At 41.5% G+C, this 23,356-nt stretch overlaps 1 protein-coding gene across 2 annotated transcripts in view; it reads right to left on the bottom strand.

Annotated features, from left to right (window-relative positions):
• Positions 1 to 23,356, bottom strand: part of lnx2a (ligand of numb-protein X 2a) — a 186,886-nt gene that overhangs the window by 34,763 nt on the left and 128,767 nt on the right. For both annotated transcript variants that reach the window (XM_067986007.1, XM_067986008.1), the window contains 2 exons: positions 22,014 to 22,258; positions 15,656 to 15,790 (listed from right to left, as the gene is read on the bottom strand). In XM_067986007.1, coding sequence (XP_067842108.1) covers positions 15,656 to 15,790; positions 22,014 to 22,258 — 380 coding nt within the window. The remainder of the gene's footprint in view (positions 1 to 15,655; positions 15,791 to 22,013; positions 22,259 to 23,356) is intronic.

Below are 23,356 nucleotides of genomic sequence, written 5' to 3'. Positions count from 1 at the left end.
CTGGTCCAGTTAAGTTTCTGGTCAATGGTGACCCCCAGGATGTTGATGGTGGGGGATTCGGCAATGGTAATGTCGTTGAATGTCAAGGGGAGGTGGTCATTGCCTGGCACTTGTCTGGCGTGAATGTTACTTGCCACTTATCAGCCCAAGTCTGGATGTTGTCCAGGTCTTGCTGCACGTGGGCACGGACTGCTTCATTATCTGAGGGGTTGCGAATGGAACTGAACACTGCAATCATCCCCATTTCTGACCTTATGATGGAGGGAAGGTCATTGATGAAGCAGCTGAAGATGGTTGGGCCTAGGACACTGCCCTGAGGAACTCCTGCAGCAATGTCCTGGGGCTGAGATGATTGGCCTCCAACAACCACTACCATCTTCCTTTGTGCTAGTTCCAGAGGGATTTGCTTATGCTGAAGTCTGAAAAATACAGCAGGGAGGTAATGGAGGTAGTGTCTCATTTGGAGATAGCAGCTTTGGTTATTCTAGGAAAGGTGCAATTTGTCAGCCAATGGAAGGCTCATTTCTGGCCGACTCTTTGTCGTGGCCTACATAAAACATTTTAACTTTTTAAATTATTTAATTTAATTACGTTTTATAATCAAAAAGAACTCTGCGGTGAGAAATAATTATATGTTTCGTTATAGATTAATTACGGTTTAAACAAGCATTTTAAGAGAAATTCATGTGAAAAAGATATTATATGGAAATGTTACGGTTTGAAGCATCTTCCACGATGGAGGCTGTGAGGCTGAACCAGACCTTTCGCAACCTCGGCGTCCTATTTGACCCTGAGATGAGCTTCCGGCCACATATCCATCACCAAGACTGCCTACTTCCACCTCTGTAACATTTCCCGTCTCCGCCCCTGCCTCAGGTCATCTGCTGCTGAAATCCTCCTTCATGACTTTGTTACCTCTAGGCTTGACTACTCCAATGCTCTCCTGGCCAGCCTCCCATCTTCCACCCTCCATAAACGTGAGCTCATCCAAAACTCTGTTGCCCGTGTCCTAACTCGCACCAAGTCCTGTTCACCCATCACCCCCATGCTCAGTGACCTACATTGGCTCCCGGTCCGAGAGTGCCTCGATTTTAAAATTCTCATCTTTGTTTTCAAATCCCTCCATGGCCTCGCCCCTCCTTATCTCTGTAACCTCCTCCAGCCTTACGACCCTCTGAGATCTCTGCGCTCCTCCAATTCTTGCCTCTTATGCATCCCCATTGACAGCCATGCCTTCAGCTGCCTAGGTCCAAAGCTCTGGAATTCCCTCCCTAAACCTCTCTGCTTCTCTACCTCTCTCTCCTCCTTTAAGATGCTCCTTAAAACCTACCTCTTTGACCAAGCTTTTGGTCACCTGTCCTAATATCTCCTTATGTGGCTTGGTGTCAAATTTTGTTTGATAACGCTCCTGTGAAGCACCTTGGGACATTTTACTACATTAAAGGCCCTATATAAATGCAAGTTGTTGTTGATGATGAAGGAACTGGTCTAATCTGGTGATCCTTTTCTCATGCCAGGCTCTGAATTCACCCAAGTTGAGTCCTTAAGACCTCACCATTGCACCAAACTGGAGTGAGGGCTGGTAGACCTGTTTTGAGTTTCCAAGGGAATGCTGATCTCCCTCCATGCTGAGAGGGTTGCAGTGACAATGGGGTGTTTTTGGCTTCTCCCATGAGTCTAAAATTTGAGCCGATCAGATGCAAGTGTGACATATGTTTTGCATATAGAGTGTCACAGCAGATGGCATGATCCAGGAAGTGTAATGGCAAAGCACATGTTAAATGCTACATCTATATATTAATGGATATCTTATGGCATTACTCATGGTGAGTCAAAGAGTATGCTATTTTATAATAACAGGAATGTGCAACACAATGCATCATAAGGTTGATCTCCAGGGCATTGATAAATTTTCATGGTCTTCTGAGAAATTCTATTCAGCCCATCCTGCCTGCACAGGCTCCCTGAAAGATCTATCCACTTGGTCTCATTTCCCTGCCTTTTCTCCATATAATTTTAAAATATTATTTTTCAAATATTTCTCCACTTTTAAAAGGTATTCCGCTTCCACCATTGTTTCCAGTAGCATCATCCATGTTTTAACAACCCACCATATAAAAATTTTCCCTTCATTCTTTTCATGATAATCATAAATTTATGCCCTCCGGTTACTGACTCACTAACCAGTGGAAATGGTTTATCCTGATTTACTGTGTAATTTTGAACACCTCTAACAGATCTCCATTTAACTTTCTCTGTTCTACTAAACAGAGCCCCAGTTTCTCTTGTCTCTCCTCATGACTAAAGCCTCTCATCCCTGGTATCATCTTGGTTAATCTTTTCTGAACCCTCATGGGGTAGGTCAGTGAGACTGGGAGCACTAGGAGGTGGGGAACTCGTGCCTGAACTTACTTGGGGCAAGTGAGAACACTCAAAAAGGGAGTTTGAAGATTGGGAGTTCTCAGGAGGTTGGAGGTTTGGAAGAAATGGGGTGGGGAGGAGGAGGGGGTGAATCACTGGGGTATGTTAACAGTCAAGGAGGGTGTTGCAGCATGCAGAGCCTGGAAGTATAGGGCACTGGAAGGAGCTGTGACTTGGGACCGATAGGGATGGCTGCGGGTCTGGGCTGTAGAAGCACAGGGAGTAATGTAGGTTCCAGGAGCACTGATAGGTGAAATGGGAGCTCTATGGGGAAAGACAGGGACTGGAAGCATTGAGGTGTGAGACTAGAAGGACACAGGGCCCTGAGGGTAGGTTCAGGTCCTGACTGTAATCCCTGGTCTGAGAACGGTCAGATCTGGAATGAAGGTGTGGGTTGGCACCACAATAGAGGTACCATGCCAAACCGTGGCAGGATTGATGGCAGTTGAGAGAAGTAGAAATATCATGCAGCATATCTAGAGGACTAGAGTACAAGGGGGCAGAAGTTATGCTGCAGCTATACAAAACCCTGGTTCGACCGCACCTGGAGTACTGTGAGCAGTTCTGGGCACCGCACCTTCGGAACAACATATTGGCCTTGGAGGGAGTGCAGCGTAGGTTTACTAGAATGATACCCGGACTTCAAGGGTTAAGTTACGAGGAGAGATTACACAAATTGGGGTTGTATTCTCTAGAGTTTGGAAGGTTAAGGGGTGATCTGATCGAAGTTTATAAGATATTAAGGGGAACGGATAGGGTGGATAGAAAGAAACTATTTCCGCTGGTTGGGGATTTTGGGAGTAGGGGGCACAGTCTAAAAATTAGAGCCAGACCTTTCAGGAGCGAGATTAGAAAACATTTCTACACACAAAGGGTTGTAGAAGTTTGGAACTCTCTTCCGCAAACGGCAATTGATACGAGCTCAATTGCTAAATTTAAATCTGAGATAGACGGCTTTTTGGCAACCAAAGGTATTAAGGGATATGGGCCAAAGGCAGGCAAATGGAGTTAGATCACAGATCAGCCATGATCTTATCAAATGGTGGAGCAGGCACGAGGGGCTGAATGGCCTACTCCTGTTCCTATGTTCCTAGCAGGCAAAAGGTTCTGGGGAAGACATAGCTGAAGAGGTTGTGGTGTTTTTAGATGTGGAGTGGGCCAGAGGTGAGCGAGCATGATTGAAATGTGGGCAATGCAAGTCTTGGGAAGACACAATTGGGTAAAATCCTGAAGCTCTCGAGCCAAATATTTTGTTTTTACATTTTTAAGGCCACCATTACTCACAGCTCGTTCAACTAACATGTCCATCCCCAAGAACAAATATAACCAAGAACTATCTAATCCAGCTGTTCTCAGCTTGGTTGAGCCCCAGAAAACAAAAATCAGTTTCTTGTTCCCCTCTAGCTGAAGATTTTGGTAACTCTGTCTGTCATCATCACTGCTCTCCTATCCCATTTATTACTCTCTTGCTCTCACTTTTTATCCTCTCTTGCCCTCTTCCTTCAATTCACTTTCCCTCACCATTTCACATCATACGTACGAACATATGGATTAAGAGCAGGAGTAGGCCATTCGGCCCCTCGAGCCTGCTCTGCCATTTGATAAGATCATGGTTGATCTGATTGTGACCTCAACCCTACTTTCCAGTCTACCTACTATAATCTTTGACTCCCACGTTGATCAGGAATCTATCTAACTCAGCCTTAAAAATATTCAATGACCTTGCCTCCACCGCTCTCTGGGGAAGGGAGTTCCACAGACTCACGACCCTCAGAGAAAAAATTTCTTCTCATCTCAGTCTTATTTTTAAACTCTGGCCACTAGTTCTAGTCTCTCCCACAAGGGGAAACATCCTCTCAGAACCTACCCTTTCTAGTTTTCTCAGGATCTTATATGTTTCAATAAGATCACCTCTCATTCTTCTAAACCCCAATGTATACAGGCCCAACTTGTCCAACCTTTCCTCATAAGATAACCCCCTCATCCCAGGAATCAGTCGAGTGAACCTTCTCTGAACTGCCTCCAAAACAATTGTGTCCTTTCTTAAATAAGGAGATCAAAACTGCACACAGTATTCTAGATATAGTCTCACCAATGCTCTGTACAACTGTAGCAAAACATCTCTACTTTTATATTCCATTCCCCTTGCAATAAATGACAACATTCCATTTGCCTTCCTAATCACTTGCTGTACCTGCATACTAACTTTTTGTGATTCATGTACTAGGACACCCAGATCCCTCTGTACCTCAGGGTTCTACAATCTCTCTCCATTTAAATAATATACTGCTTTTCTATTCCTCCTGTCAAAGTGGACAAGTTCACATTTTCCCACATTATACTCCATCTACCAAATTTTTGCCCACTCACTTAACCTATCTGCATCCTTTTGCAGACTCCATTTGTCCTCTTCACAACTTACTTTCATACCTACCTTTGTGTCATCAGAAAATTTAGCAACCATACGTTCGGTCCCTTCATCCAAGTCACTGATATAGATTGTAAATAGTTGAGGCCCAAGCACTGATCCCTGTGGCATGCCACTTGTTACATCTTGCCAACCTGAAAATGACCCATTTATGCCTACTCTCTGTTTTCTGTTAGCTAACCAATCCTTTATCCATGCTAATATGTTACCCCCTACATCATGAGCTCTTATTTTGTGTAGTAGCCTTTGATGTGGCACCTTGTCACAAGTCTTCTGGAAATCCAAGTACACCACATCCACTGGATCCCCTTTATCCACATTGCTTGTTACTTCTCAAAGAACTCTAATAAATTAGTCAAACTCTATTCCCTTCATGTCTCTTCCTGCTTTCCTTCTTTACTTCCTACACTTTTTCACATTAATCTTTCACTGTTCCCGCTCCTATTTTACATCTTAATGGTACAGAAAGCATTCATGGAGCAAGCCAGCCAGGTAGCACTTGAACTGGGCTGGGAAGCATTCAGTGCAGGCTGGTTGCCAAGTAGGTGGGCTGGAAAACACTCAGAATGGGGGGACCAGCAGGGAAGCACTCGGACTGGGTGCGCAAGCAGATGGTTCAGCAACTCCTCTCGATCATGAAGGCTGATAAGCATTTAGGGTGCAAAAAAATTTTATATAGGGATTTGTATGAGTAGGAATAGGCATTTTATTCAGAATTCTTGATTTTTTTTTTCTTGGTTTCTTGCATTAGAAATGTTACTCTTAGTGGTAAAGTATCTTCTGGGGCAAATATTAAAGATAGAGGGGGATAAATTCAACATTGTTTCCCCCATTTTTTGGGCAAAAATTGAAAGGTAGGGGATGAATCCCAAGTCACGATCTCCTGCGCTCATTTGCACTGGAAGTACGCTGGCTGCCAAATTGAAAACTGCTGACATTTAGGTGTGCTGGGTGCCCACCTGAAGTGGACGTTTGGTGCCTTGCATATGCAAATCGGGGTCCTAACGCTTGTTGTAGGGCCCCGATTGAAATACATCTACAAATGGGCGGAGCATGTGCAGTATGTGCTCCGTCCAGTTTTTCTAGATCTTGAGAGGCCTAACAGTGGTCCTGAAAGGACCGAGTTTGGCTCGGGCCTCTCCCTGACATCTTTGGGTGTGCCTTCCGATTGCGCCACCCATTTCATGCTGGAAACCTGCATGAGTTAAATACAATTACACAGAGTGCACAGCACAGAAACAGGCCATTCAGCCCAATAGGTCTATGGCAGTGTTTATGCTCCACACGAGCATCCTCCCACCCTTCTTCATCTAACCCCATCAACATATCCTTCTATTACTTTCTCCCTCGTGTGTTTATCTAGCTTCCTCTTAAATGTATCCATACTAGTCGCCACAACTACTCCTTGTGGTAGCGAATTCCTCATTCTAATCACTCTCTGGGTAAAGAACTTTCTCCTGATATCCCTATTGGATTTATTAGTGACTATCTGCTATTTATGGCTCCTAGTTCTGGTCTCCCCTGCAAGTAGAAACATCTTCTCTACGTCTACCATATCAAACTCTTTCATAATCTTAAAAGACCTCGATCAGGTCACCCCTCAGTCTTCTCTTTTCTAGAGAAAAGAGCCCCAGCCTGTTCAAACTTTCCTGATAGGTATAATCTCTCAGTTCTGGTATCATCCTAGTAAATCTTTTTTGCACCTTCTGCAGTCCCTCTATATCCTTTTTATAATATGGAGACCAGAACTCCAAATGTGGTCTAACCAAGGTTCTATACAAATTTAACATAACTGCTCTGCTTTTTGATTCTATCTCTGTAGAAATTAACCCCAGTGTTTAGTTTGCTTTTTTAAAAATGACCTTATTAACCTGCGACGCTACTTTTAGTGATTTGTGTATCTGTACCCCCAGATCCCTCTGCTCCTGTACCCCATTTATACACTTATTTTCCAAGGAGTATGTGGCATGCTTATTTTTCCTATCAAAATAATACCTCACAAACTTATCTATGTTGAAATTTATTTGCCAATTACAGGCCCATTCTGCAAGTTTATTAATGTCTTTCTGTATTTTGTCGCAGTCCTCCTCGGTATTAACTATACTCCCCAATTTAGTATCATCTCCAAATTTTGAAATTGTACTTCCGATTCCCGAGTCCAAATCGTTTATGTAAATAGTGAACAAGACTGGTCCCAGCACCGATCCTCGTGGAACGCCACTTCCCACCTTTCGCCAGTCTGAGTAACTACAGTCAGCCCCTAATCTCTGTTTTCTGTTTTGTAGCCAACTTACCATCCATTCCGCTACTTGTCCTGGTTCCACACGCTATGACATTAGAGGCAAAGGTGACATGGGGAAAAACTTTTCTACACAGTGAATGGTTAGGATCTGGAATGCACTGCCCGAGGGGGTGGTGGAGGCAGATTCAATCATGGCCTTCAAAAGGAAACTGGATAAGTACTTGAAAGGAAAAAATTTGCAGGGCTACGGGGAAAGGGCAGCGGAGTGGGACTAGCTGGGTTGCTCTTGCATAGATCCGGCACAGACTCGATGGGCCAAACGGCCTCCTTCATTGCTGTACCTTTCTATGATTCTACGAGTCTACTATGCAGTACCTTATCGAAGGCCTTTTGAAAATCCAAATATATTACATCTACTACGTTACCCTTGTCTACCCTTTCTGTTACTTCTTTAAAGAATTCAATAAGGTTGGTCAAGCATGACCTCCCCTTTTGAAATCAGTGCTGACTATTTTTTATTATATTTTTGGTTTCTAGATGTTTTTCTATTACATCTTTGAGTAAGGATTCCATTATCCTTCCTATCATCGACTTTAAGCTAATTGGTCTATAGTTCGTTCCCTTGACTTGATCTAACTCCCTTTTCAAAATATAGGAATCACATTAGCTGTCTGCCAGTCCTCTGGCACTATTCCCTTTTCTAATGAATTTTTATATATATGTAATAGTGCCTCTGCTCTCTCTTCCCTAACTTCTTTTAACATGCATGGATGCAATCCATCCAAACCAGGGGTCTTAGCCTCTCTAAGTCTGATTAGTTTATCAATTGTCTACCCCCTTTCTATCTTAAATGTCTTTATTACCTTTTTTGAATTCTCAGTATAAATAATAAAAAAAAGTAGGTGCCTTAGTCAAACTTATCTCTCTCTCTCAGCTAGTCCCCCTGAAGTAACTAATAAATATTTAAAGGTAGTTTTCCTGTCAAACCTTACCTCAAAAGGTTCTAAAGTTCATGCTAGTTTCTTTGGAATTATTCAAACAAACCAAAAACTCAATTACTATTATAGCCAGAGAAAAGTTGAGCTTTTGAAATATTATACTTGGAGAATCATACTGATGCATGTTGGCAAATTCTCAACACTGTACACGCTGATACTGCTGCATCCTGAGAATTCCAGGCACAGGTTTAGTTGTTACTTCCATTCATCTGACAGTGACAGTTCTGGAAGAATACCAACTCTAACCCTAGACTATTCGGAGAGGTTGAAGTCTTTAGAGTAAAAAGCTATGTTCACTAGAATAGAATGCCTTTAAGAGCTGCTGTTCTCAGGATTTGCGATGAGCAGCTCTTAAGGGTCTGCTACTCCAGTGAACATAGCTGATTGCTTTGGATGGTTGGCAAAAGCACCCACAGAAATTACAAGGATGGCTGGTGTGGAAAAAGGAAAATGCTACATAGCAGTGAGTGGATACTCTTCCATGTGAGTTCACAACATGTTAATGGGCAGAATGGAAGGGTCTTTATCCTGTATCTAAACCAGACTATAGCTGACCTCTGATTGTTGCTGATATTGAGTGTGAAGATGGAAAAATATTCCACTGCCGATGTTCCTCACATTGATTAGCATAAAATGCAACTAAAAGTATAAAAGCCCTGATCTTGTGAAAATAGCAAAAATGGGGTTGTGTTGACTCATGACAGAGCCTTACCTGTGCTAGCAGCTCAAAGGGTAGGCTTCACCGAATTTTGCTACAGGAATCGCGCTCTCTAATTATAATGGGCCATTGGCACATGAAATCTTGGCTAGGGAGCTCTGTAGTACAGTTGGCTGAGGAGCAAAAAATCCAACATGGCAACACTTCATAAAGGGCTGCAGCTCACCATTAAAGAGGTGGTCCACTGGTGGCCGAAAAGTATCATATTTTGCAATGGCACAGGAGAAACATAGGCAACACTGTTCCCTTTGATGCTGAAGAGTTGGAGGTGCACCAAAGGATGTATTTGGGGTTGAAGACGTAGCCGTAAGAAAAGAACAGGTGCAAGCTGCATGGAGGGAGGTCGTCAACCAAGTCAATACAGTCACCCTAGTCCATTGTACCTGGTTGCAAATGAGGAAAAAAAGTGTTCTGGCATCAGAAGGGAGGTAAAGGTACCTTACCTTTGCCCACATTTCTTATGTGGCCTATCAAACATGGCACAAACCCAAGTTGGAAGAGCCATAGACAATCATTGCCATTTTGCACCCATTCTTTCACTGACAATTTACTTGCAGGTGGAGATGGCAGCTGAGGAACAGCTAACAGTTACTCAGGTGTCCAGTCCAGGGTGCTCCTCTGCTGTTAGAGTTTTTTTTTCAATAGGGTTAGCAGACGTTAACCCTGCTCTCAAGAACTATCACCCCCTTTTCCAGTGTTTCTTCTCCTTTAGAAAAATGCAGGCATCATTAATTGTCATGTGAAGGCACTGTGGACAGTTACTGGATAACAGCCACTGACATGTATAATGGTGTTTTTGTGCTCAGATCCCACCTGGATATCAATTGGCTGCAAACACTTTCTGTTCAAGTTGATATGAACAGCCTTGTTGCTCACAAGTGCTATCTTTGACACCTTGCACTTGCTACCCAGTAAAGCTCTGTGCCCAGTCTAGCTGATGCCTTCTTTTTTGATACTTGTGTAGATTGCAGACTGCCTGACATGGCAAATGTCCCCATGGGTGGTTTGGAACGATCCAGAAGCATGAAAGTCTCATGCTGTTATAATTTTCACTTCTGTGGGAAGAGCCTGTCCTGTTCAAGCTATTGTCTGCAGATCTGCTGCAGCAGATGGAACAAGTCTGATAGCCTGTCTTGTGAAGCAGATACAGTGAAGTAGATCTCCTTTTATATGTCCAGGGACATGTGAAGGGGTTTATAAATGTGGGCCTGGCAGGAAAAAAACATTGCTAAAATGGCAGACTACTTAGCAAAACCTTCTAATGCCTGGAACAAAATATAGCAAAATGTAACTGACAACGCAAAGAAAACTTTTACCAGCATCTGAAACTGTTATTTCTCTTTAAGAAACATAGTTGAGAAGGCAGGTTTTCCGAGACAACCAATGTGCGCATTCCATTTGGGTGAGGTGCACACTGGCCAGGGCCTCCCTCAAAGTTGAGATTTAGTGTGGGACCAAATCTTAAGAATTTTACTACTGAAATGAGACTTGAGCATGCTTGTGGCATGGCCTCATTCTGACCCTGCAGGATGTGGCACACAGCAATTTGAAATCGAATTTTACACCCAATTTCCACCACCAGTAAGGCCCTACACTACCAGCGAGCCGTTATAAAATCAGGGCCAGAACTTCACTCTTTGGTTTAAACATATTAAAATGACTAAGAATCATTAAAATAAACATTAAGCTTTTATTTAGCATTGCCTACAGATTTAAGCCACTTTATGTCATTGAAATTATCACCATTACAGTGATGGACAGGTGCAATGATGGCAGGCATCACACAACAAATACACAGGCAAAAAATAACAGATAGTGAAACAATAGCCACAGTGCTACAGCATGCAGCTCTTGACTAGGGTACAAGAGTTTAATACTGGTCCTGACTGACAATAACCTGCAGTCTTCCTCTGGGGCATATTTTATTCTTACCAGATCATCTTGGTGAGGAAGTGAAAATTGTCTCTCAAAGATTCCCTTAACATATTACTCAAGCATGCTTCCTGGCAGACTGCCCAGGGAGTGGTGCTGTCAGATTCTGTGGGCTCGAATGTCCGTGCCTTCAGATCCAACAGGTTCATTTGAATGCATAGGAAGCACGCAACAAAAAGTTTTCAAAAATATTGATATTTGTCTAAAATAGATTTCAAGTAATGGCTTTCCAGACATTAACTACTGAGTAGATTAATGTTACATATTGGTAGAATGGATAAATTTGCTGTATGGCAGCACGGAAGGCGGAGTGTAAAAATATAGTTGAATAAATATAGTTAGATAAATGAGTATTTTTCAAAGTCATTAGGCGGAACTTGCAGACTAAGTACATATCTAAGTGCAGCAAAAATCAAATCAATAAAAAATCTTCAAAATGGATCAACGGGCAAATTAAAGGGGAGATTAGGGAGAAAAGAAAAAAATTACAAAGGTTTTAGGGAGAGGGGACAGTGACTATTAAACTGAACAAAAGATTATATAGAAACAAGTCAAAAAGAAAATCAAAGAGAAAACTAGATAGGGACATAGCAACAAATGCAAAACAAAAGGCTAAACATTTCTTCCAATACCATAACAGCAAGAGGGTAATCAGTGAGGAAGTTAAATTCCTAGTGGCCCAAAGGAAGTTGACATGTGGATGAACCGGAGATGGTTAACATCTAAATGACATCCCAAAGGTTTTTGACCAGGATGGACATGGACATATACATATACCATCACCATCCAACATCAAACACATTATATCTGCTTTAAGACAAATGTAAGATATAATGTGGATTAATAGCTAGCTAAATGAGTAGTCCTAAGCAGCTTGTTTGCAATGGAGGGGAAGGTACTGAGTGGAGTGTATCCTGTTCAAGATATACATAAATGACCTTGAATTGCAAACTCAATACAAAATAGTTTAATTTGCAGATGGCACAAAGCTGGGGGGGATCCATGGATTCAGAGGAAGCAGCCAAGATCTTACAAACAGATCTCATCAGGATTTGCACCTGGGCTGATTACTGGCAAATGAATTCAATATGGACGAAGGTAACCTACTGCATATTTTAGAATATTTTAGCAGGTAACACCTGTCTGTCTGCACACTGATTGCCTTGGCAACGGGCAGTTGAAAAAACTGTCTGTAATCACCAAGCATTGTTCTGTGAATTATAAATGCGATTTCATTTCGAGGATTTCATTTTCACATCGTTCACCTGACGAAGGAGGAAGCCTCCGAAAGCTTGTGAATTTAAAATAAAATTGCTGGACTATAACTTGGTGTTGTAAAATTGTTTACATATTTTAGAAGTAAGAAGAAGAGGCAGATGTACTCGATGGACGTGATACAACTTACTATGCGTGATGTTGAAAAAGGCTTAGGGTTGATTTGTTGTTCCCCAAATCTATATAATGTGACATGACAATAAACAAAGCAAGCAGAATGCTGGGTTATATAGCCAAATCTGATTTCAAATCCACAGAGGTCACACTGAAACTGGAGATCGCCTTAGTCTCACTTGGAGTACTGCCTACAGTTCTGGTTGCCATGACAATACTGCAGAGGAGGTAATAAGGTTGACCCTTGGCTTCAGAGGAAAGAGCTAACAGGAATGACTTAAGAGAGCTCTTCACCCTTGAAGAAGAGATGTCTTAGAGGGGGGCCCTATACTAGCATAAACACACGTGATACTTAATACGACAGTGAAAGTAAATTTAGGACCAACGTTGGGGATTATTCCTTTACTCTGAGGGTGGCCAATGTGTTGCCTGGTTGAGTGGATGAAGCTAGGACAGTGGATGGGTACGTCACAGCAGAGACTCACCATTTAAGAGACATCTAGATGCTGTAATCAACAATAAGAGTGTAGGATGGGTACTTTGGAAGCATGAGATCAAATGGGATGCTGGGCCTTCTTTATCTGAACCTGTTATGTGTGACTTGTCCCTTTTCAAAGTTAATGGACAGACACGTCACCATTTACCGTGTGTGCACTATTTGCTTTTTTGATGGAATTTTGTTTTATTGGTGGGCGAGGGGGAAAAGTGATGAACTGAATCACCTCATTTCCAATTTTCTTAGCTTATTCCTCTCTCCTAAAGGTAGAGGCTCTGAATATGGGCATGACAGCCTTCCGGTCTCGTTCATATAAATGGCCACTCTCCATCGGTGAGTACTAACCGGTTCTTCAGCTGTGCGTGAAGGATGAAAAAAGGACATCACAGCCGAGCCTCACCTTGATCTCACCTGATATTCATACATGTGAACTTTCTACCAGAATTACCAAATAATGATCAGGCAGACTTCCCCCTTTTCTAGCCCAGGGACACTAAGGCCAATTCTTGTGCCCATCACTGTTCTGGCTGGGATCAACTAACTCGGCACAGACCAAGCAGGGATTGAACATGGAATCTTTTTGATTTGTGTGGCTCATTATTACATCATCAAGGAATCCCTATTTCCTCCTTATGAGTACCAATAGGAGTTGCAGAAGATGGGTCTAAAATCTGTCACCAAATAGCAGTTTAACAAAGGGCATATTGTTACCTATATACTTTTTGAATAGTACTTGCATTCCCCAATGTTCAGAAAGCTGAATTAAACCCAAAACAGCACAGACATTTTCAAACTAGCAAGTAAAATCGATTATATTAAATTTAGTAATATGGGTATGCATATCATTGAAAATTTATTACAAGTGCTTGTAGTATCTGTTACACCGGTAGGTTGTACTGTAATAGATACTTTCAATGTTAAAGGTGTCACATTGTGTGATGCACATTAGCTACTATTTAATAGTGAAAGTATAATACCCCGAGTTTGTGTAATATGGTCACTGCGTTTTCACACATCGCTTCAAACACTGAGAAATTTTCTCATCTGCCATTTCTAATGTCCAAAATAACCATTTAAACAAAATAAACAATTTTAAAAAATACATGTCACATTATTAAATATATTCATCGAATTGCCGTTTGTATCTTTTCATGCCTACACAAAAGTTTTTACGTGAAGGCCTCAGCCTCTCCCAAACACCTAGGTTTGTACTTTATATTTTTGCCCAAACCTGATTTGGTGAGTCTAATTTATCTAATTCCCCAGAATACATCAGTATCGTTCAGTCAACTGTACTAATGGGATATTTTTATTTTCCTCAGAGCACTTTCTGCCCAGTAGCTTTCTTCAAATAATTCTCAAAAACTAGAGGATGAATTTCAAAAGCTTTACTGAGGTAATATTTAAGAGTATGTTTTTGAAAAAAGATTAACTATTCTGTGTATGTGTGAGAAAAAAATGACTATTCTAATAAATATACTTATAGGTTTTGTGTTTTGCTGTATAAATTTTTACGAAGTGTATTAATAGGGAGGAAGGAGAAGAGAGAGAGAGAGAGAGAGCGCGTGAGAAAGAGAGATAGGCAGAGAGGAAGAAAGAGAGACAGGTAGTTCTTTTCTTCACTCTAATTTAATTTTAAAAAATGAATTTTGAAAGTAAACAAAGTCTCTTTGAGGGAAACAGGAAGGGAGCTAAGAGAGAGGGGACAGGAGGGAAATTGGTTGAGGGTGACAGGGCTTCTGGTATCTTGGCACCCAACCTTGGGGGAGCGAGTGGAAGTGGATTGAGGGTTAAGGTTGTAGTGTGTGGTAGAGGAGCAAGTGGGAGGGAAGGATATAGAGTTTGAGTGGCTAGTTCAAAGGGGGAAGAGATGGGATGGTGATGAGAGTGCAGGGACGGTAGGAACAGAAAAGGGTAGTGAACGCGATGGGAGCAAGGGGGTGGAAGTTGCACAAGTGATTGGAAGATGGGGCAGAAGCCACCGAGGGCCACATTTGCTCTACGACCCATGCCCCAAATACAGCCTGCAGCTATTGGTGGCTTCTTTTCGGCCACACCACCCCACCACCTCCCACCTGAAAAGAAAGATGGAGAGAGAAACTGCCAGGGACAGAGATAGGGGAGAAGCAGCATGAGACATCACATGCTGCACAAAGACATCAAAAATAGGTAAGAGAGTGACCATATTCTTAGACTGATGTGCACGTCACGAGAGATTGACTAGTAAGCAATAATAATTACAACATTATTAGAGAATTTGGTAGACAATAATCTGGGACAAAATAAATTGGCACTTGGAAAAGTATGGGCCAGTAAATGAAAGTCAGCATAGATTTGTTAAAAGGAAAATCATGTTTGACTAACTTGATTGAGTTCTTTGATGAAGTAACGGAGAGGGTTGATGAGGATAGTGTGGTTGATACTGTGTATATGGACTTTCAAAAGGCAGTTGATAAAAGTGCTACAGAATAGAATTGTTAGCAAAATTAAAGCCCTTGGGATTAAAGAGACAGTGGCAGCACGGATACAAAATTGGCTAGGGGACAGAAAGCAGAGAGTAGTGGTGAACAGTTGCTTATCAGACTGGAGGATCTGAAAATTTTGACAGAGTAAATAAGAGAAACTGTTTCCAGTGGCAGATGGGTCGGTAACCAAAGGACACAGACTTAAGGTGATCAGCAAAAGAGCCAGAGACAACATGAGAAAACATTTTTTTATGCAGCAAGTGTAATGGTCTGGAATGCACTGCCTAAAAGGGTAGTGGAAGCAGGTTCAATAGTAACTTTCAAATTGGAATTGGATAAATGCTTAAAGGAAAAAAATGAACAGGCTATGGGAAAGAGCTGGGGAATTTTTACCTCATTGGAAAACTCCGTCAAAGAGCCGGCACTGGCATGATGGGCCGAATGGCCTACTCCGATGCTGTGCCTACTATGATGATGATTAAACACAAGGCTGGGGAACAACATTTTGAGAATATGATTTAAGGGCAGCTGTTTAAAATGCAAGCAAGAATAAAGGGGAAGACCACCTTCCTCTGTAGTTGGCCTCTGGGGTTCATCTCGGAGATCCCAGCTTGCAGTGCTGTTTGTTCGGTGAAGGTGGATGCTGGAATTTGTCACCTGCCTTTTAGGACGGATTGGCTGAATATCCATAGAACGAGTACCTGCAGATCCAGAAATACATTCACTTAAAAACTATTCTATAGCCCCAGAAATAAACAAACATAATTTGAGTACATATTTTTGACTGATCAGAGTCAAAAATAATTCCTCCCTGGCTTCTGCATGCACGTTATCTTCCTTAGTTTTGATGGTAAGTCAATTCAGTTACAAATCAACATGGGAACAGGCATAAGCCATTTAGTTCCTCAATCCTGTTCTGTCATTATATCGTGGCTGATCTCTAACTCAACTCCATTTACCCGCATTTGTTTCCCTTGATACCCTCACCTAACAAAAATCTATCGATCTCTTTCTTGAAAATTTCAGCATCCACAGCCTTTTGGCAGGGGGGGGGGGAAAGAGTGTTCCAGATTTTCACTACCCTTTGTGTGAACAAAAGCGTCCTGATCTCACTTCTAAATGGCCTAGCTCTAATTGTAAAACAAGGCCGTCCTGGTTCACCCAACCAGATGAAATAGTTTCTCTGTATCTACCCTATCGAATCACTATCATTTTAAACTCGTTAATTAGATCATCCTTCAAACTTCTTAACTCAAGGGAATACAAGCCAAGTTTATGCAACCTGCCCCCATAATTTAACCCTTTAAGCCCTGGCATCATTTTTGTGAATCTGCACCTAACCCCCTCCAAGGCCAATATATCTTACCTGAAGTTCGGTGCCCAGAACTGAATGCAGTACTCCAGATGGGATCTGACCAAGGTTCTATACAACTGAAGCATCACTTTATCACTTTTGAAGTCCAACTACTTTGAGATAAAGGCCAACATCTCATTAGCCTTTTTAATTACTTTTTGTACCTGTGCACTAGATTTTAGTGATGGATTCCTAAATCCCTTTGCTCATCCACAGCTCCTTGTCTCTCACCATTAAGAAAATATTCCAATTTGTCTTTCTCCAATCCAAAATGGATGGTATCACACTTCCCACATTAAAATCCATAGTTTTGCCTACTCACTTGGTCTACCTTTGTCACTATGTAACATCCTGCTCCCATATACACTTACTGTGCTTCCTAACTTAGTATCATCTGCAAAGTTGGATATACAACTCTCTAGTCCTTCATCCAAGTCATTAATATATATGGTTAAATGCTGAGGCCACAGTACTGATGCTTGGGGAATCACAACTTACCAATCAGAGAACACCCTTTATCTTTACTCTCTGTCTCCTACCTCCCAACCAATTACCAACCCATGTCACAAAGTTACCTCCAATTCCATGCATTCTCATTTTGTAGTCCATAGCTATGTGATTTCTCCTTCCCTCATTTCTTAAATAATGGAGTGACGTTAGCAATTTTCCAATCCAAAGGCACAATTCTTGAATCTAGAAAGCTTTGGAAAATTATGACTAACGCACCTGCAAGTTCTTCACCTATATCTTTTAATACCCAGGAGTGGAAGCCATCAGGTCCTGGAGCTTTATCCATCTTAAGTCCCACTATTTTCTCCATTACCATTAGTTTTTACTTATATTAAATCCACCAAGTTCCTCCCTTAATTTTTAGGTTCCCATGCAACAGTGATATTTTGTTCTCTTCCTCCACTGTGAAAATAGATAAAAAGTACATTTAACAAATCTGCCACTTCCTTATTTCAATATAGTCTCACCTGTATTCGTCTTTAATGGGCCCGCAATTCCCTTTACCATTCTCTTTCTCCTAATGTTTTATTACATAGAATTACATGGAATGTACAGCACAGAAACAGGCCATTCAGCCCAACAGGTCCATGCCGGTGTTTATGCTTTATGCTTCAGACAAGCCTCCTCCCACCCTTCTTCATCTAACCCCATCAACATACCATCTATTCCTTTCTCCCTCACGTGTTTATCCAGCTTCCCCTATAATGCATCTATGCTAGTCGCCTCAACCACTCCTTGTGGTAGCGAGTTCCACATTCTAATCACTCTCTGGGTAAAGATGTTTCTCTTGAATTCCTTATTGAATTTATTAGTGACTACCTTATATTTATGGCCCCTAGTTCTGGTCTTCCCCGCAAGTGAAAATATCTTCTCCATATCTACCCTATCAAACTCTTTCGTTATCTCAAAGACCTCTATCAGGTCACCCTGCAGTCTTCTCTTTTCTAGAGAAAAGAGTCCCAGCCTGCTCAATCTTTCCTGTTAAGTATAACCTCTCAGTTCTGGTATCATCCTAGTAAATCTTTTTTGCATGTTCTCCAGTTCCTCACAGGAGACCAGAACTGTTCACAGTACTCCAAGTGTGATTTAAACAAGGTTCAAAACAAGTTGAACATAACTTCTCTGCTTTTCAATTCTATCCTTCTAGAAATCAACCCCTGTGCTTGGTTTACTTTCGTTATGGGCTTATTAACCTGCATCACTACTTTTAGTGATTTGTGTATCTGTACCCCAGAGCCCTCTGCCCCTCTACCCCATATAGATCCTTATTGTGCAACAGTATGTGGCCCCCTTATTCTTCCTACCAAAATGTAATACCTCACACTTATCTATATTGAAATTCATTTGCCAATTACACGCCCGTTCTGCAAGTTTATTAAATTCTTTCTGTATTTTGTCGCAGTCCTCCTCGGTAGTAACTATACCCCCCCCAAATTGGTGCTGTCCGCAAATTTTGAAATTGTACTTCTGATTCCCGAGTCCGAATAGTTTATGTAAATGGTGAACAACAGTGGTCTCAGCACCGATCCTTGTGGAACACCACTTCTCAACTTTTGCCAGTAACTACCTTTAAACCCTTTTATTTCCCATTTGTTCATGGGATGTACGCGTCGCTGGCAAGGCCAGCATTTATTGCCCATCCCTAATTGCCCTCGAGAAGGTGGTGATGAGTCACCTTCTTGAACCGCTGCAGTCCATGTGGTGAAGGTACTCCCACGGTGCTGTTAGGTAGGGAGTTCCAGGATTTTGACCCAGCAATGATGAAGGAACTGCGATATATTTCCAAGTCGGGATGTTGTGTGACTTGGAGGGGAACGTGTAGGTGGTGTTGTTCCCATGTGCCTACTGCCCTTGTCCTTCTAGGTGGTAGAGGTCGCGGGTTTGGGAGGTGCTGTCGAAGAAGCCTTAGCGAGTTGCTGCAGTGCATCCTGTAGACGGTACGCTCTGCAGCCACGGTGCGCCGGTGGTGAAGGGAGTGAATGTTTAGGGTGGTGGATGGGGTGCCAATCAAGGGGGCTGCTTTGTCCTGGATGGTGTTGAGTTTCTTGTGTGTTGTTGGAGCTGCACTCATCCAGGCAAGTGGAGAGTATTCCATCACACTCCTGACTTGTGCCTTGTAGATGATGGAAAGGCTTTGGGGAGTCAGTTGAGTCACTCACCGCAGAATACCCAGCCTCTAACCTGCTCTTGTAGCCACAGTATTTATGTGGCTGGTCCAGTGAAATTTCTGGTCAATGGTGACCCCCAGGATGTTGATGGTGGGAGATTCGGCGATGATAATGCCGTTGAATGTCAAGGGGAGGTGGTTGGACTCTCTTGTTGGATATGGTCATTGCCTGGCACTTGTCTGGCGTGAATGTTACTTGCCACTTATCAGTCCTAGCCTGAATGTTGTCCAGGTCTTGCTGCATGTGGGCACGCACTGCTTCATTATCTTACTCTCTGTTTTCTGTTTTGTAGCCAGCTTGCTATCCATTCTGCTACTTTTCCCGACTCCACGTGCTCTGACCTTAGTCATGCAGTACCTTATCGAAGGTCTTTTGAAAATCCAAATATATTACATCTACTGCATTACCCTTGTCTACCCTTTCTGTTACTTCTCGCAAAGTTGTTTCATATAATATAAAAACTTTTGCTGTTAGCTTTGATATTCCTGGCAAGTTTTTTTTTTCATTTTTCCTTTTTGCCCGTCTTACTGCTTCCTTTGTACTCCTTTGTTACTTTTTATAGCTCTCCCAGTCTGCTGGATTGACATCTCAACAGACCTTGTCAATGCTAAATGCTTGGTCAATCTGAATGAAGGAGCGCTGAAAATCTCTGACCACATCCCACCTATCGCAGTTGATCAGTGCAAAGTGGCAAATTCACCCCTTCCTCCTCCATGGGAAGCAGAGTGTAAATGTCAGTTCAGACAGATTGCAACTTGGGTTTATTTGGCAGTCTCACTGGCCTAACGTAGCAGCTACTTGATGCTCCTAAAAAAAAACTCATGCACAATCTCCATTTGCATTTATTTTTTAAACTAGTGCTTTTCTCTTCCAATTTGATTAACAGACACTGACCACAGAAAAAAGCATTACAAAATACACGATTTGATTATAAAAATACTTAGGGGTAGAATTTCCGCATGTGTTCCCTTATTTCCGGCTACAACTTCGGCAAAGGTTAATGGAAACTCCGGAGAAACAGTGTAAACATCCATTTACACCGTTTCTCTGGGGTTTCTGCTGATGTTCCACCGAAATTACAGTGGGAGATCACAACAACCCTTGTGGAATTTCCAGATGTTAATGTTGTATATCCCAGTGGCACACACTTGGTCACATTCCATACCACTAGGTAACTGCCCAACACAATACTCATGACCTCGTATTAGTATATCCCTCATTAAATAACAACTCAGACATGGAAACAAGTTCCATTCTTAAACCCAACTTATACAATTTTACATTTGAAAAACCATCAATGTTTAATTGTGTAACTGAAACTCACTGTGAGGCTGTTTTCTCTTTGAAACCCATGATTTCAACCGTGTTAGCTTTTCTGCACCTCCTGATATCCAATATCATATTAGTTTTCCTTAAACATAACAATAATGGAGGTCTTTATTACTTGTGTAGCAGCAGCTTTTAGTAAGTTTATTTTTTAATTAAAAAAATTACAGCTATCGCTAAACATTTGTGCCAGTAATTTCCTTGGCAGTTCTCCAGATCGACCACTGTAACTTCAGCAGAAATCCCGGATAGACACATCAATGGGATTTCCACCGATCTTCCTCTCAAGTTACGATGGACGATTGGGAGAATTCCCGAGGAAATCCCCGGCATTGGTATAAAATGTTTAATATACCACATATGTATTGCTAAAAGCTCATGGTGCAATCCGGAGGACTAACACCATTTTGAAGAGTTGCCCAGCTCAAAAACAGTAAGAGATATCATTTCTTGGGTAATTTAGTACAATTAAGCGAAGTTTCAGTTTTATTAAGGTAGGGTTCAAAATATATGCATTGGTGAAATGAAAACTTTGAGAAAAGATTTACTCTGTTATTTAGGTGGCACAGAGAATTACTATTTAAATTTGAACCAAACTCTATTGAAGATGTTTTTATGGAATCAGAAATTTCAGCAAAGAACACCACCACATTGTTCATACCTGTGCCAGAGCTGGCTCCACACTGTAGCTTTCTACTCTAATCCTATTTGCATTCTCTTCCTTCCTCCACCACACGCCCGTCCCGGCCATCCATCCACCCCGTATTTTTGTTGTTCACATGTTTATCTAATTCCCTCTAAATGCTGCGATTGACTTGGTTTCTTCTGGTAATGCATTACTGTGGTAACCACTTGTAGTAATGCATTCTAAATCCCCTTTGTGCGAAAATATTTTGTGTAACTTACATTATTAATTAATCTCTAACTAAATCTTTGTTCATAACATCCAAACTACCTCAGTAATGTTGAGATGCAAGAGGGCTATCTAGCATGGAAGTGGGGAGAAAGTCATCAGGGACAGAGAATGCTGTGGCAAGGGCAGCTACCTATTTTTGTTTATTTAGCTATCACTTCGACAACCTACCAGTCACATCTTGTGACCTGCAATAAATGTTCATAGATAGCGTAAAATATTTATTTGGCTGTATTAAAAGCAGTAACCTGCTTTTGTAGCTTGATAATAATCTTTGCAAAGAAAATGTATTTTAGACTCTAATTACTTGAAAAATAGGTATGCCTGCATCACCAGAGACTGGAATTCATTTTCTTATTCTAAATGTTATGGTAGTTCAGTCCTTCTTTCAAGATCAGTCAAGTTTCTTGTTCTTCTGATATCTGGATATTAGAAAGGGATTCCTGATAATGAAATGTGAAAACATACTTTTTTAAATGAAGCTTCTAAGGTTGGAAAAAAAATGCCAAAATTAAAAATCTCAGCTCTTAGATTTTTTTAAAATTATTTTGATAAGATCAAAGACTGGTGGTAAAAATGTAGTTCTAAGTTAACCAAAATTGTAATAATTGTTACTTCAAATCTACATCTGGTTGGCAACCTCAAATACTCACTGTCTTCCTCTGTGCTTCCTTCAAAGGCAGGGTTGTCTAGGCCATGTTCATCTGCACAGATTGATGCTGCTGAAGCAATGCTGCATCCCACAGTTGCCATTTCAATCTGTAATTGGTCTGTATCTGATGGTGCATGAATCTGTTGGCCTGCCACAGGAGACCTGCTGTCACTTCCGGTCTCAGTTTGTAATCTGCAAGACCTGCGTATCACTAAAGCAGCTCTGTGATTTGAAGCTCCAGAGCACCTAAAAGAAAAACAGAACCATAAATATTTCAGCCAGTTTTGAAAGATAGGAAAGATAGGAAATGCTGATGTACAGCAGAATTCTTAAAATTTCAGTGATTTCAGAGAAAAACAAGAGCAGTAAACCTCAGGACAATCGATAGGTTATTTACATTTGTTTTCAACTTTTAAAATACATCCTTAGTGCTCTTTTTAAAATTGTACAGTGGAACCCATTTAATCTTTATGACCAAAATACATTAAAGTACAAATTAGCCCATTTTGCTCATCTTTCCATAGGAACCTATGGTCCCTCCATGTTGGCATCAAACCACCTGTTGGATGATTCCAGAGCTTTTAACCTCCATTACTTTACTTGGAAGGGCGTTCTAGTTATTGAGGAAGGAAGTTAAAAGACAATAGCTTAGATTTTATGATTAGGCATATGTCCAACCCAAAGTAATGTGCTGTGAGAACAGTAATTGCCTGACCTAGAGCCATAGAATGATACAGCACAGAAGGCGGCCATTCGGCCCATCATGCCATTGCTGGCTTTTTGGTAGAGCTATGCAATTAGTTCCACTCCCCTCCTCTTTCCCCATAGTCCTGTAAATTTTTCCCTTCCAGTATTTATCCAATTCCCTTTAAAAGGTTACTATTGAATCTGCTTCCACCATCCTTTCAGGCAGTGCATTCCAGATCAAAACAACTCGCTGCATAAAATTTTTTATCCTCATGTTGCCTCTTGTTCTTTTGCCAATTACCTAAAATCTGTGTCCTCTGGTTACTGACCCTTCTGCCAATGATAACATTTTCGCCTTATTTACTCTTATCAAAACCGTTCATGATTTTGAACAGTAATACCAGCGATATTGGATAGGATAAAAATAGATAAAGAGGTAATTAAAAGGCTGGCAGCACTCAAAGTAGAAAAGTCACCCGGTCCAGATGGGATACATTCTTGGTTACTGAGGGAAGTAAGGGTGGAAATTGCAGAGGCTCTGGCCACAATCTTCCCTTCGATATGGGGGAGGTGCCAGAGGACTGGAGGATTGCAAATATTACAGCCCTGTTCAAAAAAGGGGACAGGGGCATACCCAGCAATTACAAGCAATTCAGT

Source organism: Heptranchias perlo, chromosome 6 (assembly GCF_035084215.1).
Source record: "Heptranchias perlo isolate sHepPer1 chromosome 6, sHepPer1.hap1, whole genome shotgun sequence".
Classification (NCBI taxonomy): domain Eukaryota; kingdom Metazoa; phylum Chordata; class Chondrichthyes; order Hexanchiformes; family Hexanchidae; genus Heptranchias; species Heptranchias perlo.
The sequence above is the reverse complement of the archived record's forward strand: the minus strand, read 5'-3'. Positions and strand labels throughout refer to the sequence as shown.